The 22806-nt window shown below is 33.8% G+C and overlaps 2 protein-coding genes and 1 pseudogene across 7 annotated transcripts; 2 read left to right on the top strand and 1 right to left on the bottom strand.

Moving 5' to 3' along the window:
* The first annotated feature begins 279 nt into the window (after positions 1-279).
* LOC117920853 lies at positions 280-4117 on the top strand. The gene is made up of 9 exons (XM_034838515.1): positions 280-492; positions 625-825; positions 1017-1137; positions 1491-1561; positions 1721-1769; positions 1932-2005; positions 2129-2241; positions 3227-3323; positions 3787-4117. The coding sequence occupies exons 1-9, from the start codon at positions 381-383 to the stop codon at positions 3888-3890; spliced, it is 942 nt and encodes a 313-aa protein (XP_034694406.1). The 5' UTR covers positions 280-380; the 3' UTR covers positions 3891-4117.
* Positions 4118-11041: 6924 nt separating this feature from the next.
* Positions 11042-21202, bottom strand: LOC117920236 (annotated as a pseudogene).
* Positions 17532-20007, top strand: LOC117920239. 6 transcript variants are annotated; one of them, XM_034837661.1, is made up of 2 exons: positions 17532-17833; positions 18645-20007. In XM_034837661.1, the coding sequence occupies exon 2, from the start codon at positions 18909-18911 to the stop codon at positions 19698-19700; it is 792 nt and encodes a 263-aa protein (XP_034693552.1). In that variant the 5' UTR covers positions 17532-17833; positions 18645-18908; the 3' UTR covers positions 19701-20007. The 6 variants fall into 6 exon arrangements, with proteins under 6 accessions (XP_034693552.1, XP_034693548.1, XP_034693550.1 ...); XM_034837657.1 differs by having other exon boundaries at positions 18264-20007; XM_034837659.1 differs by having other exon boundaries at positions 17532-17854.
* Positions 21203-22806: the final 1604 nt, after the last annotated feature.

The raw sequence follows: 22806 nt of genomic DNA, 5'->3' as shown, positions 1-22806 counted from the left end.
TTATATAATATCGGAAATTTTCATCTTTCTCGGTGTGAAACACCACAAATACTCTTATACACCCAACTACCAAACAAGTCAATACTCAATTGGAGACAACATTTAATAACCTTTTTTTGTTTCTCTTATTTACTAGAAAATTGAAATAAATATAATTTACTTATTTTAAAATAGTGAGTAATAAAAATTCTTATTTGAATTTAAACAAATATTCTTTGTTTTCATCCATCCACATTTCAACAAGGAATTAACTTCCCGTTGGTTTGAAATACGTTAACGAGTGCCGGACCTGCCGGTAGCATCTTCCTTTCCATCATTTTCTCCTCGTTCCACGCTTCACATCCAACCCAAAATTTAAAACATTTTGGAGGGAAAGAGAAATGGAGGATTCCATAGGGAGCTTCTGCAAAACCCTAGCTTCCTTCTGCAACCATCTACACTCCAGTTGTCACGCTCTCAAACAATCCGTCGACCGCCGCCCTATTCCTCTCGGTCCTTCTTCTTCTTCTTCTTCTTCTTCTTCTTTCTATTTCTTCTGATTTGTTGCCCTAACTTATTTTTTCCTGCAACGAAACAGCGCCTATTGGAGGTTAAAATTTGAATTCTGCTGTTTTGTGTTAACAGATTCGGCGTCTTCCACCTTCGTACAATGCCTCAAGCGCAGAATATCATCCGCCAGCAGTGATCTCAACCTGCTTGAAACGATGTCATTCGGGACCGTCTCTTTCGAAGAGCTGTTGGGTCACTGCAGTGAAGTTTATAAAAAGAATCAGAGCGATCTTTCTGAGCTCGAAGATCGCCTAAGGGACTATGGATACGTCCCCAGTGCGTTACTTTACTCCTGCCTTTAACTCTCCCATTGGTTGCTGAGAAAACAGTGTTATGCTCGGCTGACTGTCGATTTTTATTTTGTTTTCTTCTCCTTTTCTTAGCATCCAAACAGAGCAAAATTCACTTCCCGCTTTAGTTTTTATTTTCTGAAATCGACGATTTTGATTTTTGTCTTTTTGGTCTAGATCTTGAGATTGATGATGACGATGATGAGGCTTCTGGTTTACCAACACCTCTGGGTTTAGACTCAAGGATTTCGGATTCTGCAACTGATTCGATTGGCAAGAAGTTCGATGAGGACCCTCTGTATCCTTATAGTCTCATTGTTAATTACCTGAACAAGTGTAACTTTATAAGCGATGTAATTGGGGATCCTTACTATGTAGTTCTAAGTGAAAACATTTTTCTTTTGTTGTTTTGATTTCCAGAAAATGAAAAACTCACCACAATTGAGGAAATAGTTGAATCGGACTTGGGTTCAGGTCTTCATATTCTGGTTCCTAAAAATCTAAGAAAATTGAGGTTTTGATACCTATTTCTTTTTCCACATTTTCTCAAACAACCAGATCAACCACAAAGGATAAAAGAAGTTGAGTTTAATTAGCTAAGAATTGGGTTTATTAGTCGGAGTTTTTTCTGTCTTCCTTGACATTCTTTAGATCAGATGAGTCATTAAGTTTAAAGAATCTTGGTCTTTCTGAAGTTTGCCTTGCCACTTTAGCATCAGAAGGTCAGTGAGTACATTATTACCATTTTCCATTGTTGATTTTATGTACTCCTTGAATAAAAAATTTTCTGAGGTGAACTGTGATTTATCTTGACACTTATTTGTGTGTAATGTAGGACTTTTTCGTTTTTTACTAACACAAATTTCCCTCTCTCCGTGCAGCTTATGAAGAGATTGATAACCCAAATATATCCTGGGAAGAACCAATTAAGTAAGTTTTAAAGTTTTTCCTGTTGCCTGATGAACTCGTTCTTCATATAGCCTTTTGGTGCTCATTGTATACAACCTGTGTACTTTTGTGCGCTGTTTGCCCTAATTAATACATTCTCTTATTTATCAAAAAAAAAAAAAATGTTTGTTTTCTGATGTTTAGGCTTTATGAGGATAAATTACACAATGTAGAGGGGCTATCTCAGTCTGCTACAAAGATATTAGGGTCCATTGCAGGTAATAAGCCATTGAGCTTTTGCTTATTGCGATTCTCCTACTCTAGCATGTTTTTTCCATTTAATAATGCCTGGTTGACAGATTCTATTTTTCATCCTTCTTATTATTCATTATGAATTGTAGGGGAAGTGGGAGATGACTTGAACTCAGTTGGAGCTCCTAAATCTGTGATAAATGTATCAAAGAATGATTATGAACAGCTCCCTTCCTATATGAAAACCTTGGTATCATGGGAGGTAAGAAGTTCTATATATTTCTTGTGATTAAACTAATGTTAGTGGCCAATGCAGCAAATAGAAAAGAGACAATGCTCTAGATCACCATCCACGGTCATTATTCTCATTTCTGCGTCTGAAAACATAAGATGGAAAACCTTAATTAAAATATAAACTACTCATAACAATTGGGAATGCTTACTCTTAAGCTTATATTAAGGTTAAAATTTACATTGCTATGACCTCGAGACTATCAAAATCAAATTAAAATAGAACAATTTTATCTTGATTTTGTTTCTTCATTTCAGTTTCTCCAGGTTTTTATTCTTGGTTTGTGGGTGGGTGGAGCAAACATGACCTCATCTGACATTTTTTACCTTGTCATTACTGCCATGCTCAAGACTTTTCTTAGATTGCATCCTACAATGAATGTGACCCAGGACTGGTTTGCAGGTCTGTTAAAAATTCCTGGGTAGATAAATGGAACTATTTGGAGATATTTAGTTGAGAAGTGAAAGATATTGTTGAAATTCATGGGCTGGAGTGAAGAATTTTGGATGTCATTATGTTGCAAATTGCAAAATGCAACTTGGATGATTGGCTCTCCAATTTTCTAAGCTCTACCCATCATATTAGAACTGCTACCGTACCTCTATGTACTGGCAATAGAATACGGTATTAACAATTTCTTGCATAGGTTGGAGTTCTAATGTTTGTCTATCACTTATTTATAGGAATTTTAACTCTATGAATCCTCTACTTTCCACAGTTCTGTATTTGAAGAACTGTCATGATAATTTACTGATATTCATTGATTAATTCCTTCATAACCCAGTGACAACTGCTTCCTTTTGTTTCTGTGATCATAATATCTATATTTAAGCACAAAAAACCATATGATATTTCTCATAATTAGTATTTTCTTTAAGAAAAGTCAGTTTGTTGAAATTTTCTTAAATTCCTAGGCATCTTGTTGAATTCAAAGCTTAGAAGCGTAATTTTGCAGGATCTGCTTGCTACTGTGGAGAAGATGAACTCAGGGCTGAGGAATAAAGAGAGGGGCAACTTCTTCCACCAACATGAACTTGAATCATTGGAGTTGGGTATGTGTTTTCAACAAATATTTCTCCATCCCTTGATTTAATACAAGGAAAACAATAGAGCTGCCAGGTGCTGATGTTGAAACAAGCATAATATGCCATCAGATGATGCAAGGGTGCACATGCACTGAATCCTTCATTTCTATATCTAAACCAGCCAACTTTCCTCAACAAGGAAAAGTGTCAGTAACTGGCAGTGTTGTATTACTTCTGCTAGTATTGCAAAATGCCTGCAAGAGATCTCCCTTAAGAAAACAACTGGTGCAAACACCCAAAAGATGTTGCAAGTGATCCCAACACTTGGGTTGATCCTTGTATCTGCAAATCCTGAATTTTGATGAAAAAGGCAATAACAGGTTTCTGTTGCAAGTCACTGAATTTTAGTCAGGTGGTTCTGTTAGTACCTTGAACCTTCACACTGGATTGGGCTTAAATTTGTTGCTTTGGTGCTATTTTATTGTTGCAGGACCTAAAGCGAGATCTTATCTGCTGCTCCTCGTGCGCATGAATTTGCTGGTCGTGGAGACGGTTGACGGTTCAATTTCCTATCGAGTATTGAGCAGGCATTAAAATATAACTGCTGAGGTAGCCATTAGACCCATCTTATCATCAATGTGAGCACAGTTTTCAAACTCTTGTATTGAAATATCATGTTGCCAGTTGCTCCAATTTTCAAAGCATATAAAACCAAAACCGTGTCATGTTCCTCTTTTAGTCACATGGAAGTGTGTAATTTTGGGTAGTGTTCCTCAGTCCAAATTATAAATAACTGCATCCAAGATGAGATGGCCGATCAACTGTTGTTCACTGACTCTCATTCACACTGAATGCTGATAGGGATCCAATGTCATTATACACACTAACTTATGCGACTCTTCAGATGTCTTCCATGTTTCTTTGGTTTCCCTATCATCATCTATGCTGCCTTTTGCCCAATTATTTGCCTTTTAAGCTTAATTTCTCACCACTGCAGCCTGCAGATTCCTTTTGAGCCTCATAATCTCTTGCTGGGCCCTGTTAAGTTCAAAATTATAGAGGAAGCAGTAAAGCACTCATTAAATTGGAGTTTGGAACATAAGCATGTAAGAATCATTTTTAGGTAGTGACCATGAAATATTCCTTGTATCAGTTTGGAAATGTGACCCAACCCAACTTGTGGCCCTAGTAATGGACAGGTGGTAATTTGAGTATAAGATAAGACAAAATATGTAAATATAAATCGATGTAAACACCATTCAGAGGGTCTTTTTGGCACAAATTGAAAAGGATAGAAGGAAAGTCAAGAAAAAGCTAATCCTTTGGTTTGAAGTTTGAAGTTAGATGTTGAATCCCATGGTGAAGCTAATCAACATCATTTTACACTCTACCCTAACCATATCCAAGAATAATATTTCATAGAAACCAAGATTTATTCTTTCCACACTATCAAACATTCAACCATATAAAAACTACCTCATCAATCATGCAAAAGAAACACATCAACAGAAATAAGCCAATTTGCTAAAAATTCAACCTCCTACTTCTATGCACAGCGTGATCCTACTCTAAATCAAAATTCCCAGTTAGGTCAACATCTCAAAAGGTGAAATATAGAGTAAATTAACACTATAAAAAGGGTGAGAGATAGGCTGGTAAAGCAAACTTAAATACCACTAAAAAATCTAAAGCAAAAGAGACTAAAACATAATTTCTAAAAGTAAGACCGAAAATGGAACAAGTGTTTTTGTTACAAGCCCCACCCTTAATAAGATGAGCTTGAGAGAAGTATATATAATTCGGATTAGGTTTGAGAATTTCTTTTAAAGATGAGTTGCATTTAGATATTGCCCTGTTGTGGCTTGCTTTGCTGCAATTATATATACTATTAAATAAAAAATAACTTTTTTTTTCTGTTTTTTCCTTTTTAACATATATAGGATAAAAAATAAATTTATTCCGCATAAAAATAAATTGTATAAATTTATAATATTTATTTATGTATAAATTATATTTCACTTCTAATACAATTAATTTTTTTAAATAATAAAAAAATTAAATGGGGTCAAAAAGATATGAGAAATTCCTTTACCCATCTCATTCTATTTATTTTTAATTATTTATTTGGGACAGATGGATAAGGTTGAGTTAAAGGTGACCCGCCCTATTGTTATTGCTATCTAAAAGAAAAGGGAAAAGAATGAAATTGGTCCTATAATTGTATCTACATCAATCCACATCAATTAGTATTTAATTCAATTAGGCGATTTCATAAAAAAATAAGGTAAGGTAACTTTTTCCTTGTCGGGTCAATAAGGTCATGAAACATTTCGATTTTTTATCTTTATTTTAATGGATTTACCTAGACCAATACATGATTTTCTTTTAATCTTTTTGGGATCCGGTCTTATATTAGGAGGTCTAGGAGTGGTATTACTTACCAATTAGATTGATTTTGCCTTTTCATTGGGATTGGTTTTTATTTGTATATCCTTATTTTATATTCCATCAAACTCCCATTTTGTAGCTACTACACAACTCTTTATTTATGTGGGAGTTATAAATGTTTTAATCATATTTGCTATGATGTTCATGAATGGTTCAAAATATTGCAAAGATTTTAATCTTTAAACCATTGGAGATGGGGGGTTACTTCGGTAGTTTGTATAAGTATTTTTCGTTCACTAATTACTACTATTCTAGATATGTCATGGTACGGGATATTGGACTACAAGATCAAACCAAATTATAGAACAAGATTTGATAAGTAATAGAAACATGCCCAACATAACTAAGCACAACAAAATAAGTTGATAGGCTATAGGGCTTGCTCTTGGGGACTAGCTTCTACTTAACCTTAATTAGACTAATAGACTCCTCATTGAAAAAAAAAAAAAAAAAAAGGATTCGATATAAAAGTTCAGTGAATGATCATGATATATAAGTATTAAGATGGTTAGTCCAACGTAAAAACTATTCTAGAGCATATCATATAATAAATTTTAGTATAAAAAACTATTATGGTGCTTGTGTTTCTTCAAGGGGTTAATGCTAACAAAGAGTATCAAGTTCCAAGTAGAAAACCTTTCAATCATGGTTCCCCAGGAGTATTAGGATTGTCCCCACAAGGACTTAGTGATTTCATTGGTAGAGGCAAGAAATGGGTGTGTTGAAATGGTGTTTGTTGCAAATAAAGCTCTATAATTTTGTAAGTATAGTGGTTGGAGTCCAAAATCTAAATTAATAAAATTAACAAGATAGACATCAAGAGCAGGGCTCCACAAGGACACCCATCCTTAGCTTAATCCTCTTCTTTAACTAGTTACTTTTGACTAGAGGTTAAGCAAAAGACAAGGTGATGAACCAGTGCTTTTGGCCTTAGGTTCACACCTTGACTCTACACTAAAATAAGTTATGCTCTACTTAAGATAAGGTCACTTTAATCTTGCTCCAACTTACTTTCAAGGTTGCTTGATTTTTTACCCTTATAATCTTGTAGCAAGCATTTGGCATAGATATACTTAAGCTTCACACATGGTGAATCATGACATAAGGGTATAAATATCATGATTCACCAAGTTACTATACTACATGGACTCTCAATCTTGAAAGGGTATTAAGTTTATGCCAAAATCAATAGGAGACTTTAACTTATGGGTGAGACCCTATCATATATCCCTGTGGATTTGATCATTATTGATGGATGCTAGTAGCATAGATATTTTCAATAAAGATATATTGGGATAGTGTGTCTCCTTTGGTGATCCAAAAGACATGTGATCTAGAAGACTATAGTCATATCATTTCTTTTAGTAGAAATTTGACATATGTTTCTTAGAATTAGAGTATGTCAATCGATCACATAATAAGAAATATTTGTAACTCAATAATTGGAGAGTTAATCTTGATAAGTGATAACACTACCTTGTTAAATTACGAACATCAATTTATAAAGGGTCTACATGCAGTAGATAGTAGGTCACGAACCTAAGTCGTGCCTAGTAATTTCATATGATGTTGGAGTGTAGTTGATTCTCTTTAGTAGAGTGTTGAATCAACTTCAAAATTGGATTTAAAGAAAGCCAGTATTTTCCTATAATTCCTAGTGGTCCCTGCTCAAACTCCTAATTCATGGAGGCATGTTTGTTTTGAGGGATTTGAGTTTCTAGTTCATAAGTATATGTATAAGGGTGTTTTGGTATAAGTGCAAGGTTGCACTAGATTTTATGAATTGTCTTTCTGGTATAAATCAACTAATTAATTGGAACATACTAGGACTAATTATTAGGACCCAATTGGGTTAGATTATGTAACTCAAACCCAATTTGAGCTCAAGTCAGTTAAACCCATAGGAAGCCTTATAAATACCCTCGTTAAAGGATAGAGTTTCAGTTTTGTTTGTCATTTTCTAAAGAGAGTCTTTAGAGAAAAACCCTAGCCACCCTCTAGAGAGAAAAGTCTACACTTTTCTTGTGCCCAACTCCATAGGAGGAGATATCAAATGGAAGAGCACCTGATAGATGAGCTCTCTTTAAACCAAAAATAAGCAATTTCCTTTTTTTTTAATAAACATTTTTCTTAAATCAAATAAAAAATAAAAATAAATCATTTTTTTATAAATAAAAAAGATTCAAGTATATATTGTGAAAAAAAGTCATTTTCTTATTAAAAATCATTTTTACTAATAAAATTGAATTGAATTTTAATATTTTTGTAAATAAAATTGTAAAAGTCTTGTTTTCTATCAAAATAATAAAATCAATTTGCTTGCAAATAAACTTGAATTGAAACATCTTTTGTAGATAAATTTATAAAAAAAATAAAAATAAATTTAAATTTAAATAATTTGCAAAAATCACTTTCCTTAAATAAAAACTAAATTGAAATACTTTTGTAAATAAAATTATAAAATTCATTATTTTCCTAACAAAAAGATAAATAAAAATTATTTTTTAAATAATTTTTTTTTAATAAATTCTTTTAATAATAATGAGTAAGAATAACTTTCTTAAAAATAAAACTTGAATCAAATCATTTGTTAAAAATAAATTGAAACTTTTTATTTGTAAATAAATAAAATGAAATTGCTTTTAATATAAATAAATTCTTTTTGAAATTTCTTAAAAATGTTGTAATCTTTAAAATAATCAAATAATTCTTTTAATCATTTTGATAAATCACTTTGTGCAATTCTTTTATTATTCATTTCGTATTCTTATTATTTGTGTTTGCAATTGACATGTATATTCTTGTTATTCATGATTAATTAATTAATTGTCATAGTTCATTTTTACTTACTTAGTAAAAACCTTTTTAAGGTTTAAAGGGCGTTACCCTATGATACTTTCCCAATAAGTAACTTAATCTCCATATTCAAACTCGATTTTTGTAGAGAGTCACACTAAGGTTTTGTTTCTTATTTTGTTTTTTTTTTTAATTAACAAAAATAAGTGATGACTCCAAATTTTCAAAAAAATCGTTTTTTCACAATATAATAAAAAACGAGTCTAGTCATCGAGTGGGAATGCACATGAAAAATGCAAGTCCACAATATTGCATTATCGCATTCACCTGCATGGTTGTAAGGAAAAATAAAGAAATGGTTGTATGAAATAGAAACAAGAATAAAAAGATTCCAAAGAGGGAAAAAATGAAAAGAAAAGAAAATCAGAAATAAAAGGACCTCACTAATAGTGAATTAAGAATGAAGTGAGATCTCTAGTGCGAAAGGTATAAAAATTTATCCTAGTAAGATTTCAAATGAATAGTGTATTTGGATACGAACACATATCCTTCAATGAAAGCTTGAGAATGACAGTGCAATTGTTTGAGTATGTATAAATGTTTGCATCATATATGCATTTGAACGATGAATTTAAATAAACTGATTGAATGATGTCTAACATATGTTTGAATATATTGTTAGAAAAAAAAATGATTTATTTATTTTGTATATGAAAATTATAAATATTTGATATGATATATATTTAATTTTGTATGGTTGAGGTTTCATTTAATGTATATAGTATAAATAAAATATTATAATATTTTGGTATACTATGCTATTGTATTCATCTAGAATTGTTGACCCCATTGGGTGTAAGACACCTTACTAAGTAATGTGGAAATGTTCACCCCTTTCTTCTTAAAAGTTTTTAGATGTAAATATTATTCCTGAGGAACCAAAGGAAAATCAATGAGTGTTTCAAAAAGTCTTAAGAAGTGAATAACTTAACAATGATTGTTATTAATTTACATTACCCTTTTGGTATGTATTAATTTAAGTTATATAAATTATTGTAACTTAATCTATATTTTTAAATTTTGTAAAGAACCTTTGGGAGTATATTATCATAGGAATTATCATAAATAAAATGAATAATCACTTGTGTGGTAAGATGATTAGTAGACTTATTTTACTTGTAAGCAAGTGATGGTTTGAAAACAAAAATACATGTAGTAAATCCTAGTTTAATAAATTTATATGGTATTAAATGTCATTGTATTAAAAAGGAAAAAACCAAGGGCTTCACATTGGCTACCAACTTGAATTAGGAGCAACTCTTAAGGTTTTGACCTGGGATCATGGGTCAGGTTCTGGGTTACCCAGAATTCTGAGGCATGACAAAAGTCATAACATTAATATAAAGCAATAGGATGAAAGTTACTAAACATTAAAACCAATGGTACAAATCAATGAGACTAGTCAACGAAATTCTAGTTTTGTTATTTTGAGCCAAATTATATACTTATGGAGTAATATTAGGAATGATTTATTCAGTTTTTCAGTGTTTTTAGTCATTTTGGATCTGCAATAACAACATTTGGGTGCAGAATTATGTTGAAATTTGGCTCCAAAAAAATTAGTTCATTTCTTCATTATCCATGTACAAATTTTCACTTTTCATGTGATATTTATAAATTTTATTTTTCAAATGGTAGCCTATAATCTTTTAAGATGAAATAAATATTTTTTTTCCTTTCTTTGATATTACCTAAAATAAACATATTTTTTTAATATCTTTTCATATTAATGATAATGGTAATAAATCTTATGTAAATACATAAACCCAATATCTTTTTCCTTTTTTTCTTATCCCAAAATAAGAAATTGAGTATTACTTAGTGTGAACTCGTATTTTTCATATGCCTCTCCATTCAATTGTGAGACTCGCTTTTTATTTAGTGAAAATTTGATTTTTTTTTAAAAAACTTGGAGTAAATATATATATATATATTATAGCCCAGTGAGCTCTCGACGGCGGAGGAAGAAAAAATAAAAATGGAAGGAAAGTGTGGAGTTCGCGGAGAAAAGAAGGAAAAAATTAAATAAATGGTGTGGGAGGAAGAAAAAATAAAAAATAAAAATGGAAGGGAAGTGAGTTCGAGGAGAAAAGAAGGAAAAAATTAAATAAATAAAAAGGGGGAGGGTATGCGTACGGTGCTACAGTGTCACTCGGTAATGCGACTTCATGCAACACGTCATCCCGGTTCCCGTCGTCCGAATGAGGGAGTAGGTGCGTGGTAAGGGGAAGAGAGAGGAGAGAGAAGAAAGAAAAAATAATAAAAATTAAGAATTAAAAATATCATATTAATTGAGTTTGAATTTATTCATAAAATTAATATAAAAATAAAATTAAGATAAATTTTAAGGTCTTAAAAAATGAGAAAGGGAAGAGTATACACCAGGTAGGAGTGCTTTGTGAGCACTTCAAAAATACCGTGGGTTCAACACCCGCCTCTGCTCCTCCTGAATGGAACTGAAATTGACAATTATTCATAAATCTAGAGAATTGTGCAACTTTTTGCTCTTCTCCCCCACAAGGAAAATGCGTCACGAAGATAAGTCATCTATACAGAAGGAGAGTTCCACCCAATACCAAACTTAACGAGAAGCCTCCATGAGCCAGATTTTGGTTGTTCTATGTAGAATAAATTAAGAGGGATACAACGGAGCTTGTAAATCCATAATTTGAGGCAGTCTTTGACAGCTACTACAAAAAATATGAAAAGAGGGGAGGAGGTTTTGCTCATGAAGCCATATCACTTGCCACGCCACCATTGCCTTTGCGGTTCCAAATTGAAGTTGTCTCAATAAGCTGATGTGGTACAAGCCGCCTTTCCCGCTTACTTAGTTTACGGAAATTGCTGACTCTTAGCTTGGCTAACTTAGCCTCCTCTTCAGGAGTCATCTCTCTTACTACCACTGTCAATCTACATTCTGGTCTCACTTTTATCCCACATTTCCCTTTAGCATGGTATGACACTCTTTTTAAAAAACCCCTTCCCTACAAATGCCTCCGCTGTAACAAAAAGACAGTACAATTAGCAGCGTATATATAAAAAACAGAAATGAAATTGATTTGCATTACATACCAACTAGGAGTCGATCTGCATCTAAGCCATGATTATGGGTTGCATTTGCCCGTGCTGAGTGTATAACCTGCATGACACAGATTTCTATTATGTAGTATTGAACTTCCACTATTAAATTCCTTTTCTTCGAAATTCCAAAAACACCTCCGAGAATCAAAGATTAGATCGAGTGTCAGATTAACTCATCCATAAATTAAGTTCATTGTTCTTATGAGAAATCGGGAAAGGAAAATGTGGTACAAGGTCAGTGCTTTTCTTTTGTTACCATAAAAAAGATAATTAACAACCACATTGTCAATGTTTAGAATAGTCAAATTACCTGATAGACAGTTTTTGAGGCTCGCTTAACTGTCAATTGTAACTGCAATAATGCATCTTCAACACGCATGCCACGAACTAATTCAGCAACTAAATTGACCTTCTTTGGACTCTGAAACCAAGTGAACTAGAATCGATTAAAAAGGGTTGCACAGAATGGAAAATTTCACATACAAGTTCATGGCATTGGGGTCCAGCTGCATGAAGTATCTGATTGTGCAGAAAGGAAACTTTCCAAGTTCCTAAATAACAAATACAACCTAAATGGCGAAACCATTGGATGCAGCTGCATGGAGTATCTGGTGGCCCATATAACAAACCATTAATGTTTAACTTGCTCTGACAGAAAAGATTTACAGAAATAGAAAAACTTATTTCATGCTGTTTAACCATGGAGTAACCATTTGATTAAGAAATTACAGAAACAGCAAGATTTCCTTTACTTACTAGGGATGAATTCAAGCAAAAACACCTATGTGGATCAGGAAGGACATCCTATTGCATTTTTCAGTGAAAAACTGAATGAAGCAAAGCAAAAATATGCAATCTATGACAAAGAATTATGTTGTGGTTCAAGCTTTGCACTATTGGCATCATTATCTCCTTCCAAAGGAGTTCATTTTATATTCTGATCATGAAGCTCTCAAGTATGTCAACTCTCAAAAGAAGCCTAACCAGCATCATGCGAAATGGGTCTCCTTACAAGAATACAACCTTTGTTATTAAGCATAAATCTGGTGTTGAGAACAAGGCAGCTGATTCTCTTAGTCAAGTGGTGTATTCCTTTCTTCTATAGCTATACAGGTTGTGGGATTTAATTTGTTGAAGTGGGATTATAATTCTTGCAAGGATTTCAGCATTATATATGCTGCCTTAGTAGCAGGGAACTTGGGAGGATATCCAAATTTTTTGCTGCATGATGAAGACCTCTTCAAAAGGACCCGCCTATGCTTACCTAACACATCACTTCAAGAGCAAGTGATATGGGAATTGCATTCTGGAGGAGCATTTGGTCATTTTGGAAGCGATAAAAGACAATCGTAATGATAAGAGGATCATTTTTATTGGCCAGGTTTAAAAAAAGATGTGGCTAAGAATGTTTCTAAATTGCACATGCCAACCATCAAAGGTAAGGGAGAAAAATATTGGACTGTGCATGCCACTTCCTGTGCCACATGAACCATGGCAAGACCTACGCATGGATTTTTTCCTTGGTTTGCCAAAAACTTTCAGGGGACATGACTCCATATTTGTCGTGGTAGATCGTTTCTCTAAAAGGTGCACTTTATCCCATGTTCATAGACTTGGGATACTGTCCATGTTGCTAAATTGTTCTTCAAAGAAATTGTTCGACTTCATGGTTTGCCCAAGACTATTGTTTTTGATCAGGGTGCAAAGTTTAGGAGTTATTTTTGGAGAAGCTTATGTAAGATGCTGAACACAAAGCTGAAATTTTCTTCAGCCTTTCACCCTCAAACTGATGGCAACAATGTCTAAGGTGATCTACTCGCTACCTAGTTGGAGAACATGTCACTAATTGGGGTCAGATTCTTTCAATGGCTAAGTTTGCATACAATAGTTCAATAAATAGGTCTACCAATCACAGCCCTTTGATATCGTAACTGGCTTGCTTCCCAGGAAGCCTATTAATTTAAGCACAACCAAGTGTTGAAGCTGCTGCTTTTAGTAAGCATATACATGATTTACATGACAATGTTCAAAGGAAGATTGCTCTTAGAAATGAGAATTACAAGGCACATGGTGATTTGAAAAGAAAGTTTGCTGATTTTAAGGATGGAGGTATGGTTATGGTAAGGATAAGGCCTAAACGATATCCTAAGGGTATATGCAAGAAACTTCACTCAGAATGTTGGTCCATACAAAGTGCTCAAAAAAATTAGTTCTAATGCTTATGTTCTTGATTTACTAAAAAATATAGGCATTAGTAACATCTTCAACATCAAGGACCTCACGCTATGTTCTAATCCCGAAGATGTTACAACTAATTGTGGCCCAAAATGCTCACTTACCACCAGCTCCTCATTTAAAGGAGAAAATTAAAGATGTTATTGATCACCACATTGTTTCAACTAGAGGAGGTGGCTATCAAAAGTATCTGTCAAATGGAGAGGGAGACCACTTTCAGATTACACATGGATCACAGATAAGGAATTCCAACACTTGAATCAAGACCTTTATGAGAGATTTCATGTCTTTAACTCATTAGGGTCAACTTTTCCTAAGCCAGGGGGAGTTGATGGAGGCAAGTGGCAGCCGCTTTTAAAAGTTTATCAAAGGCGCAAAGAAGTGGGCTCCAAGGCCCAAACTTTAATTTGGCACTCTCTAGATGATAATGGGCTTAATTGGGGATCTTATATAATTCAATATGGGTTCAAACTAGAAAGTATTTTTCAGAAATCAAATTAAGGGTCTAGTCAATGGTTATAAGTTACCAGTTGCAGTCATTATCATTGTCATTTCCCAATAGTCTTTAATGTGGTCTCATAGTCAGTCTAAGTTTTGTTATTTTCAAGTTGCATAATTACCACGTGACTAGTTCCAAAGAGTTATAAAGTCCCTAGAAAAGTTTTATATAGTAGTTGATTAGTCTTTTGAAAAGAATCAATCAATGAATGAATTTCCAATAACCACTATTCTTTGTGTGATACAAAGAGTACTTGCTTGTGAAGCCTAAAGGTTTCTAAGAGTGATTCCTGGGGTACTTTCAATTATACACTACTCTCCTTGCATTTTATTTTTCGTACAGCATCACCCAGCCTGTGAGAATATCTTGTATCATAACCCCAAAGTAATTGGACGATATAAGAAGAGATGATCAATCGTCCTCCAATCCCCCTACATAGGATGCACCAATCAAGATTAAAGGCCTTGAACAGCCTTCTCAATTGTAGCATATCATTGGTATTTATCTTCTTATGTGCCACTAACCAGGCAAGGGTCATGACCTTAGAAGGGGGCTCTTGATTTGAACAAAAATTTAGTTGAGTGGAAACGATAAATTGAACAAGGCTAAGAAAAAGATTTTATTGAGAATACTCCTGAAGAAGAAGGTACCCAAGCTTTCACATTGGAACAAATTGAGACAAATGTACATGGGAGAGTGAAGTCATTAATCTTTCAAGATCCTCAATCTCCACATCAGTTAGATTCTGACAGGAAAATAAGATCCTAAGACAAAGAGGTGTCATTACCTAAGATGGCTGAGATGGATAGGTTTCTAGTTGTGGTAACCCTAAAATGTCTTAGAAATCGTGAACACAAAGGTTGATCCCCCACCACAAATCTTCCCAATAACGAATTCTAGTCCCATCACCCACCACAAAGGATGCATAATGTATATCAGGCTAACATAACTTATCTACTACAAGAAAATAAATATTAAGTTATTTTCTTAACTTTTATAGTGACCTTACACAAAACAAGTACTAAAAAACAAAGACAAGCTCATTCAACTGCTAGCAGAATATGCAAAACACAAATAAATTGAATTATTTCATTAAGGGCACCACTTATCAAAACAGAAAAAGGATCACATTGAGAGTCCAGATTCAGTGCATATATATTCAAAAAAGGACCTAAAATGATTATTGATAAAAGTTGCAGAAAAATCTGGCATGCTATAACTGCTTTATGCCCTTTAGAACTTTTGAAGGCTTGGAAACAACTTTCTGGTCTTCAGTTTTTCCACCATTTAATGCCAAAGCAGGTGTCAATGGAGAAGCAACAGGTGTTACATCAGAATCTGCAAGTAGCTGCCTTGAACTAGAAATTCCCTAAAACAACAAAAGATGAAACAAATTAAAGCCTTTTTTTTAGAAAATGAAATAAATAAATATTTAAAATGATCCAACACCAATTATATCTACCTACTCATACTGAACGTTTAACCAATAGACAACACTTACACTTCTGTGTGTGTGTGTGTGTGTCATACGTTGGACCACAAAATGAAAAGATACATATTACACAATTGGAAGCAGTCTTCTCCATCTTCAATTTTTGGTGTGTCGTTCACAACCCCAAAAATAGCACATCGAGAAATTCACAACAATGTATTTTTCAGCACATACATTGATGAAAATAGAATTTGTCATGGGGGAAGCGACACATAATCAAATATTTCTCTCAAAAAAGAAAACAGAGAGATACAGAACCAAACTCCTCCATGGTTTGACTAAAATGAAGGATAGGAAGTGAGGAACCAACTACATAAATCTTGTACTAACCAGAAAGAATACTAATCAATATGAAGGACAAGTAAGCATTACCAACTGTTGGAAATAATAGTAATAAGGCCTTGGGATGGTAGCAGAAGGTAATTTCCACAGCCTTTGCAAATAAGGCAACTCACCTGTAAAAGTAATCCATGTTACTCAGCCATCAAAACTTTGAATAATTCTAAGTCATAGCAACTCTGAATGCATAAAAAGAATAATATGTTCAAGGCCAGTAGCTCAACTTCATATAGCAAAACAGGAAAAAAGAAACAATACTCTTCTACATATTGCTTGTTCAAAAAAGTTGATGAAATTGTCAAATTCAAATTTATATTGACATTCCTAAATGCCTGTGAGGAAGATGATTTTTTTACCATGCTTAAACCAAGAGATTTGAGATTGATTTACCTACTAGCGATGATGACTCCAACCGGGAACAAGAAAAGTTAGCAGATACATTGTAATTATGTTCCACTCTTTTCCCAATTTGAGTAAATACATTCCGTAAATGTCTCTGCCAGCCCACCATGGCTTAAAATGCTAAAATAATAAGAAAGAAACCAGTTAGTAAATATCAAACCATCTGCAGAGAAAAATTAGTGCAATTAGTTTGGAAGTTAATGAGAAAACCAAAGAAAGGCAACAACTAGTGGATACAACAAGCAAAATATCCATTCCTATGTTTTCTCTCATCTTCTACACCCCCACAAAAAAAAAAAGGGAAGAAGAAGAAGAAGAAAACCTGAGGTCAACTAAGCAATGTGAATCCCGAATCCTCATTGGTTGAAATTTTATATGCATCTAAAATAGATATCTTGTTATACAAGAAAACATTCCCATATAGAAAACACTGTCAATCTAACAAAAAGAACGTAATTACTTTAATTATCTACATCTATCCTTCTATATCTATCTATCTATAATCTATATTTATAATCTATAATCTATAATCTATATCTACAATGTATATTTATAATTTTTTTATTTTTGATAGGTAAAAAAGTGATTAAATTAAAAGCCCTTGAAAGAGGTGCATCAAAGTACACAGAGTATACAAAAAGCACCTTCCGGAAAGCCAAAGGAAATGGCAACAGCAACCTGCCCCTGAACCAATCCTAAAGCCTAAAGCTTAAAAGACCTGGAGAAAACAAAGTACCTCTAGACAACCTACTTGTAGGCCTGCCTACCAAACTGGTTGTTGTGACCCAAACATAGCAAAAGCCCATCTAACATTCCAAAATGATGATAAAAAGCATCTTCTACCCACTGCTGTGTTTTCCCACTCTCCCTATCCACACCCTCATCGATTACCTTCTGATCCCTTGTAATTCACAGAACACTCTAGTTTCTTTAATTCCCTTTCAGATTTTGAAGAAGAGTTACTTCTTTCTCTTCCCATCCTCTTGCCTCACAGAACACTCCAGTTTCTTTAATTCCCTTTCAGATTTTGAAGAAGAGTTCTTCTTTCTCTTCCCATCCTCTTGCCCCCTTACCTCTTTTCTAGTCTTCATTTTTCTGAGGAGTGCCAAGATCTCAGCCTCAAAGCCCACTGTCAGGCATGCCCAACCAGTTGTTGAAAGCTGACTTTCCTCACCATGTCATGCTGTAAGAGCAATCCTTGCCCATGTAATTTTGCACCCAAATACCCTCAGATGTTGTTTAGTTGTAAGTTGTACTATTTTGCTTATTTTAGAGTGTTTTAAATTTCCTGCTACATTGAGAAGAACTAGTGCAACTTGTTTTGATATATTTGATAATTTGAAAAAACATGTACAAGTGGTTAACTTCATAAGTATAAGTTTGCTTTTGCACTCTTGAACACATGTAGATGGAATAAAAGCTTGAGGGGCACTATTGAATATCATGAGGGAAAATTAAATTGTAGTTTGGTTTTGAATGAAAAAGAAAATTAGCTGCATTTGCAGTAGATTAAAAAAAAACGTTCAATTTTGATATTGTTGGGAACTTTGTTACTATATATTAATGCCTGGAAGAAGACAGTTAGCCTAATGATCTAGGCATACCTGTTTTGTAGCCATGGGAGCAACAGGAGCACGAAGAAAATGCACCCAAACTTGCACAATTCAAGCTGGAATTTTTGCAATTGCTTATTTTGTTAACAAGAAGAACAGGAGGACAGATTCAACAAAGCTGTTAATGCATTGGAATGTCTGTTAGAGACAGACTTTATGCAGAAACAAAAATAGAAGTTCATGGAAGCTTGAGGGCTTCTTAAAATTACTCCATCCTCATCCTTTAATAGTCTCTTAGCTGTTTATCAATCCAATCCCTCAGTCATAGGAGCTGCTAAGTTATTGATTTGGTTATTTGCATAATATACAATCATGAACTGTTGGATTTGTGTTATATTAGTATATATCTTTTCCTTTTTCGAACTAAATTTCCATCATTGCAGGACCCAATAGAAAAAGGAGATGGTAAAGGAGACCAAAAATGATCTGAAGATCAATCCAGGGAGGGTGAAGAGAACAAAACGAACATTGCCTGAAAATATGGAGGTCTTCAATGAACCTGATAATTTTCTGATAACCATGAGTGAAGTGCAAGATACTCTACTAGAAGGAGATTCAACTCTGCAATCTCTGGTTGATGGTAACTGAAAAGAATGACATAGAAACAACTGAAAGCCCTGCCAGTGTGAATCCTGTTGCTGAAAGAAATGGAATTGAGAAATAGAATGAAGAAGAGGCCTGATGCACTCGAAAATAAGCTGCTAGAGAAAGGTGACCTCTCCAAATCTGACCGAAATATCATATCAACTGATAAACGCTCCAGTCCAGAAAATGGTGATGAGATATGTAATGACTGGAGTACACCAGAAGTGTTTGGATTTTCTGGTGAACAACAACTGGATGTATTGAAAAGTTATTGTACCAAGGAAAAAATAATGCCAACCTCATCAGATTTAATACAAAAACAGGATAACTCACTGGAGGTTCATGAAGACCATAGTGACGCCTTATCAACAGTTGTTGATGATGCCTCCACTGGTCAATTTGCTGCAAAGGTTTCAGACAATAGACCTGCATCTGTAAAGGGAGTGTGGCAAAGGGATTTGAAACCCACTAGCAATGACGACAAAATTTCAGATACTAAATCTGATGATCCTTCCTCCAAGCAGATAGCAGAGAAAAACAAGAAGTTCAAAGATGAGTTGGAGGCTCCACCAGAAAGAGCACCTCGAGGTGATTTGAGGAAAAAGCTCCTCATTCTTGATATAAATGGGCTTCTTGCGGATATACAATCTCATACTCCAAAGGGGTATAAGGCGGACAAAAGAATTGCAAAAAGGGCAGGTAAGGATCGCCTCCAAAATGTTTATCTGCTCATGAGTTTCAGGCATTTTATTTATTGTTTCCATTTTGGCGTTAGATCACCAATGACCTTGTGGGGTGGCATAATGCTTTCTTGGGCAAAGGAGAAAGCCAGCCTAGAATTCAGTTCCTTTTAGTACTCTTTGGTGCATATGAAGAGAAAGGAATAGGTTCTTGATGATAAAAAACATTTCTTCTTCAAGGTAGAACCCATGTTCTGTACTTTAGTTTTATGGGGGCATCTTCTATGAAGAGGGTAATGCATCCTATGTAGACTTTGTATGTGGTTGAGTCATAGGTAATTTTGCTCTGCATTTTTTTCCTTTACTGTCTTGTTTTCGGGTTTTCCTGCATATGCCATTTGTACTGTGACTGAGCTGTGTGGCTCCTCTTAAAGGAGTGATCCTATCTATCTTTAAAACAAAGCATACAAGAAAGAAGGCCTATCAGGTGTGCTGAACTTCTGTATCATGTTCCAACTTGTAAGTCAGAATGTCAGGTTGCTTGAGGACCAATTCTCCATAGGCGCCTTTGCCCTTGGAACCAACCCAAGACATGACCCCTCTTCCTTATCCTTCTCACCCACTGCAACTTCGATCAGGATCACCCCAGTCTCTTCAAACTCCAACGAAGTGTTGTTCACCAAAACCATCCTTAGGGGACCGCTATCCTCTCCCAGAGAATCAACAGCAAAAACCACCTCACATACCTCTGAACCAAGACCAGTCCCACCAAGAGAAGGATAAGAAGCTGCCCATGTCCCCAAGGAAGAAACAGAGAAAGAAAAAGTACCAGGATGGTTTATAATCTATAATCTATAATCTATGATCTATAATCTATAACTATATATAAAAGTATAAAAAGTTGGTAGAATTTTTCTTCCTAAAATACCCCTATATATCACTCATTTCCTCATATTTCACATTATCATTTAACTATAACAACCATAACAAAATCACTTTAAAGACTATAATAAATTCACCTTTTTATTATTTCTCAATTATAACTAATAAAATTAAATTCACTTACTTAGTTTGCACTTTTTATCAGATACTTATTTTGCACTTTAGAGCTCTTCATTTTCCCTTTTAAGGTAAGAGTTTATATCTTTTCTTTAGTTGCTCTTCCTTTTCTTCCAAAGGCTTCTATTTTCATAACATGGTAGGTACTTAGTGAATTTTATTCAAGCCAAATATTTTTCTTTATATAAAATTGTTAGACCCAAGTCTGCCCCATTAATGGTTAAATGAAAGGATGAAAGGATGAAAGGATGAAAGGATAAAGCATACAGAGCATAGACATTCTATTGCTAATAAATCGGTCCAACTAGGAAAAAGAGTTAATAATAACAATACCATGTATAGATGGCAAGCTACCAGTGAAATAGTGTAATGTACAAGAAATTTCATACATCACATACTTTCTTAAATTACTTATTATCTTACAAATGAAAATGTGTTCAAACTCTAAAAATAAGTTTAAATATGTAACCATTCAACAGCAAAACAAAATGAATTGATTACCAAGATGAACATTTAGCGAAATTTGATACTTACATCACCTAGGGCAGGTTGATGAACTTGCTTGGATGCTTAAAAGGAATCCAATATAGGTCTCACAACAGTTGGAAGGAAGAGGCCTGAAATTTTCAGAATAGAAGACCAAGTAAGATGAGATTTTCTCCACCATAAAGGATAATATACACTCATATAAGATTAATTATAGAAACTGCCCAAGAATTTTCCCTTTTTATTAGCTAAATGCATAAGAAATTATGAAGGATTCAATTTACAAGATATTCCCCTTTACAAATAATGGATGTTTAAATCAGTGGTTGAACTAATTACACTTGTCACTCCAAATCACGGTTCAAAGTAACGGCTGATAATGGTACGAATCGACCAAATCATATCCACCTTTGTTATGACCATGATGAGTTTGATACCCGAGTTACTATCATGTAGTTCAACAATAACTCGGTTTGAACTGAAATATGAATCACTTCACCAACTCATGGTACAACTCGGTTTTACAACACAAAAGTTGCAAGCTCATTCATTTTCAAAATAATTATTTTTACCAATCACCTTTATCATTTTTATTTTTTATTTTCAAAATGTACTATTACTAAAAATTGGTAATTGGCATGAAAATGATTATAGTACTATTTTAAAAAAACTTAGTTCTTAACATTACCATAAACTAATTGCAACACCTATTTTTATAATTATTTAGATAATGTTAAATATGATAGCTGTTAATTTATTAATTTTTTTAATCCATCTAACTTATAATTATTTTTCTAAATTTTGCATTAGTCTTTTAGAGTTTTTTGAATTTTTTTTAACTAATATAGTGTGCGCATCATGATATATTGATCCAAGATACTGAGATCAATATGCCTCGAGACTTGCCAAGTCAGCAACCAGTAACCATGTTCCAAATCGTCCCATTTACAAATTCCTCTCTTTCTCAAATTCATTTCCAAGATATTGAGACCGATATGCCTCGAGGCTCACCTCAAGGTGAGGCTCTATAAATTAGCCTCGAAACTATAGCCTCACCTTGTTGAGGTTTATAACTTTGAGGCTATAGCATCAAGGTTGTTGAGGCCTAAGCCTCAAATATCCAAAAGGTTTTCGGTCTTTATGAGCTTTTGGTATATATTTTATAAGAGGCTTAAATCTCGATATTCAATGAGTTTTAATGGGTTCTATTATCTATGCTTTTGTAGACTTCTAATATTGATTTCATGAATTTTGTATTGAGTTCCCACTTTATTAAACCTTTTACAAAATAACAGCTTAAACTTTCAGTTAACTTTTAAAGTGGAAGCAAAAAAAAGATTGAGAAGAATAAGGGAATTGTTGTCACTCCTAGTGGTTGATCTCACATATAATCTAATTATTAATAGATAAAAAAAAATATACCACCACAGCGGGTGGACGAAGAAGAAGGATATGTGGATATTAACACAAATGGGGAGGATAACATAGCAAATGGATATTATTATATTCCTTGAAGGATCCTAGTGATAGTAGTAGTAATGTTAAAAATTATTTGGCAAAACCATGAGAAAGCTAAATTTTATGAGAGAAAAAGGAACTAAATTAGAAATACTGACAATGAAAAATAAACCATGAGAGAGAGTTAAATTTTATGAGAGGAAATACTAACTTAATTAGAATTATTACCAATAGAAAATAATTAATTTTATCATTATGAAGTTTGTCTTAGTTTGTC

Source organism: Vitis riparia, chromosome 8 (assembly GCF_004353265.1).
Source record: "Vitis riparia cultivar Riparia Gloire de Montpellier isolate 1030 chromosome 8, EGFV_Vit.rip_1.0, whole genome shotgun sequence".
NCBI lineage: Eukaryota > Viridiplantae > Streptophyta > Magnoliopsida > Vitales > Vitaceae > Vitis > Vitis riparia.
The sequence above is the reverse complement of the archived record's forward strand: the minus strand, read 5'-3'. Positions and strand labels throughout refer to the sequence as shown.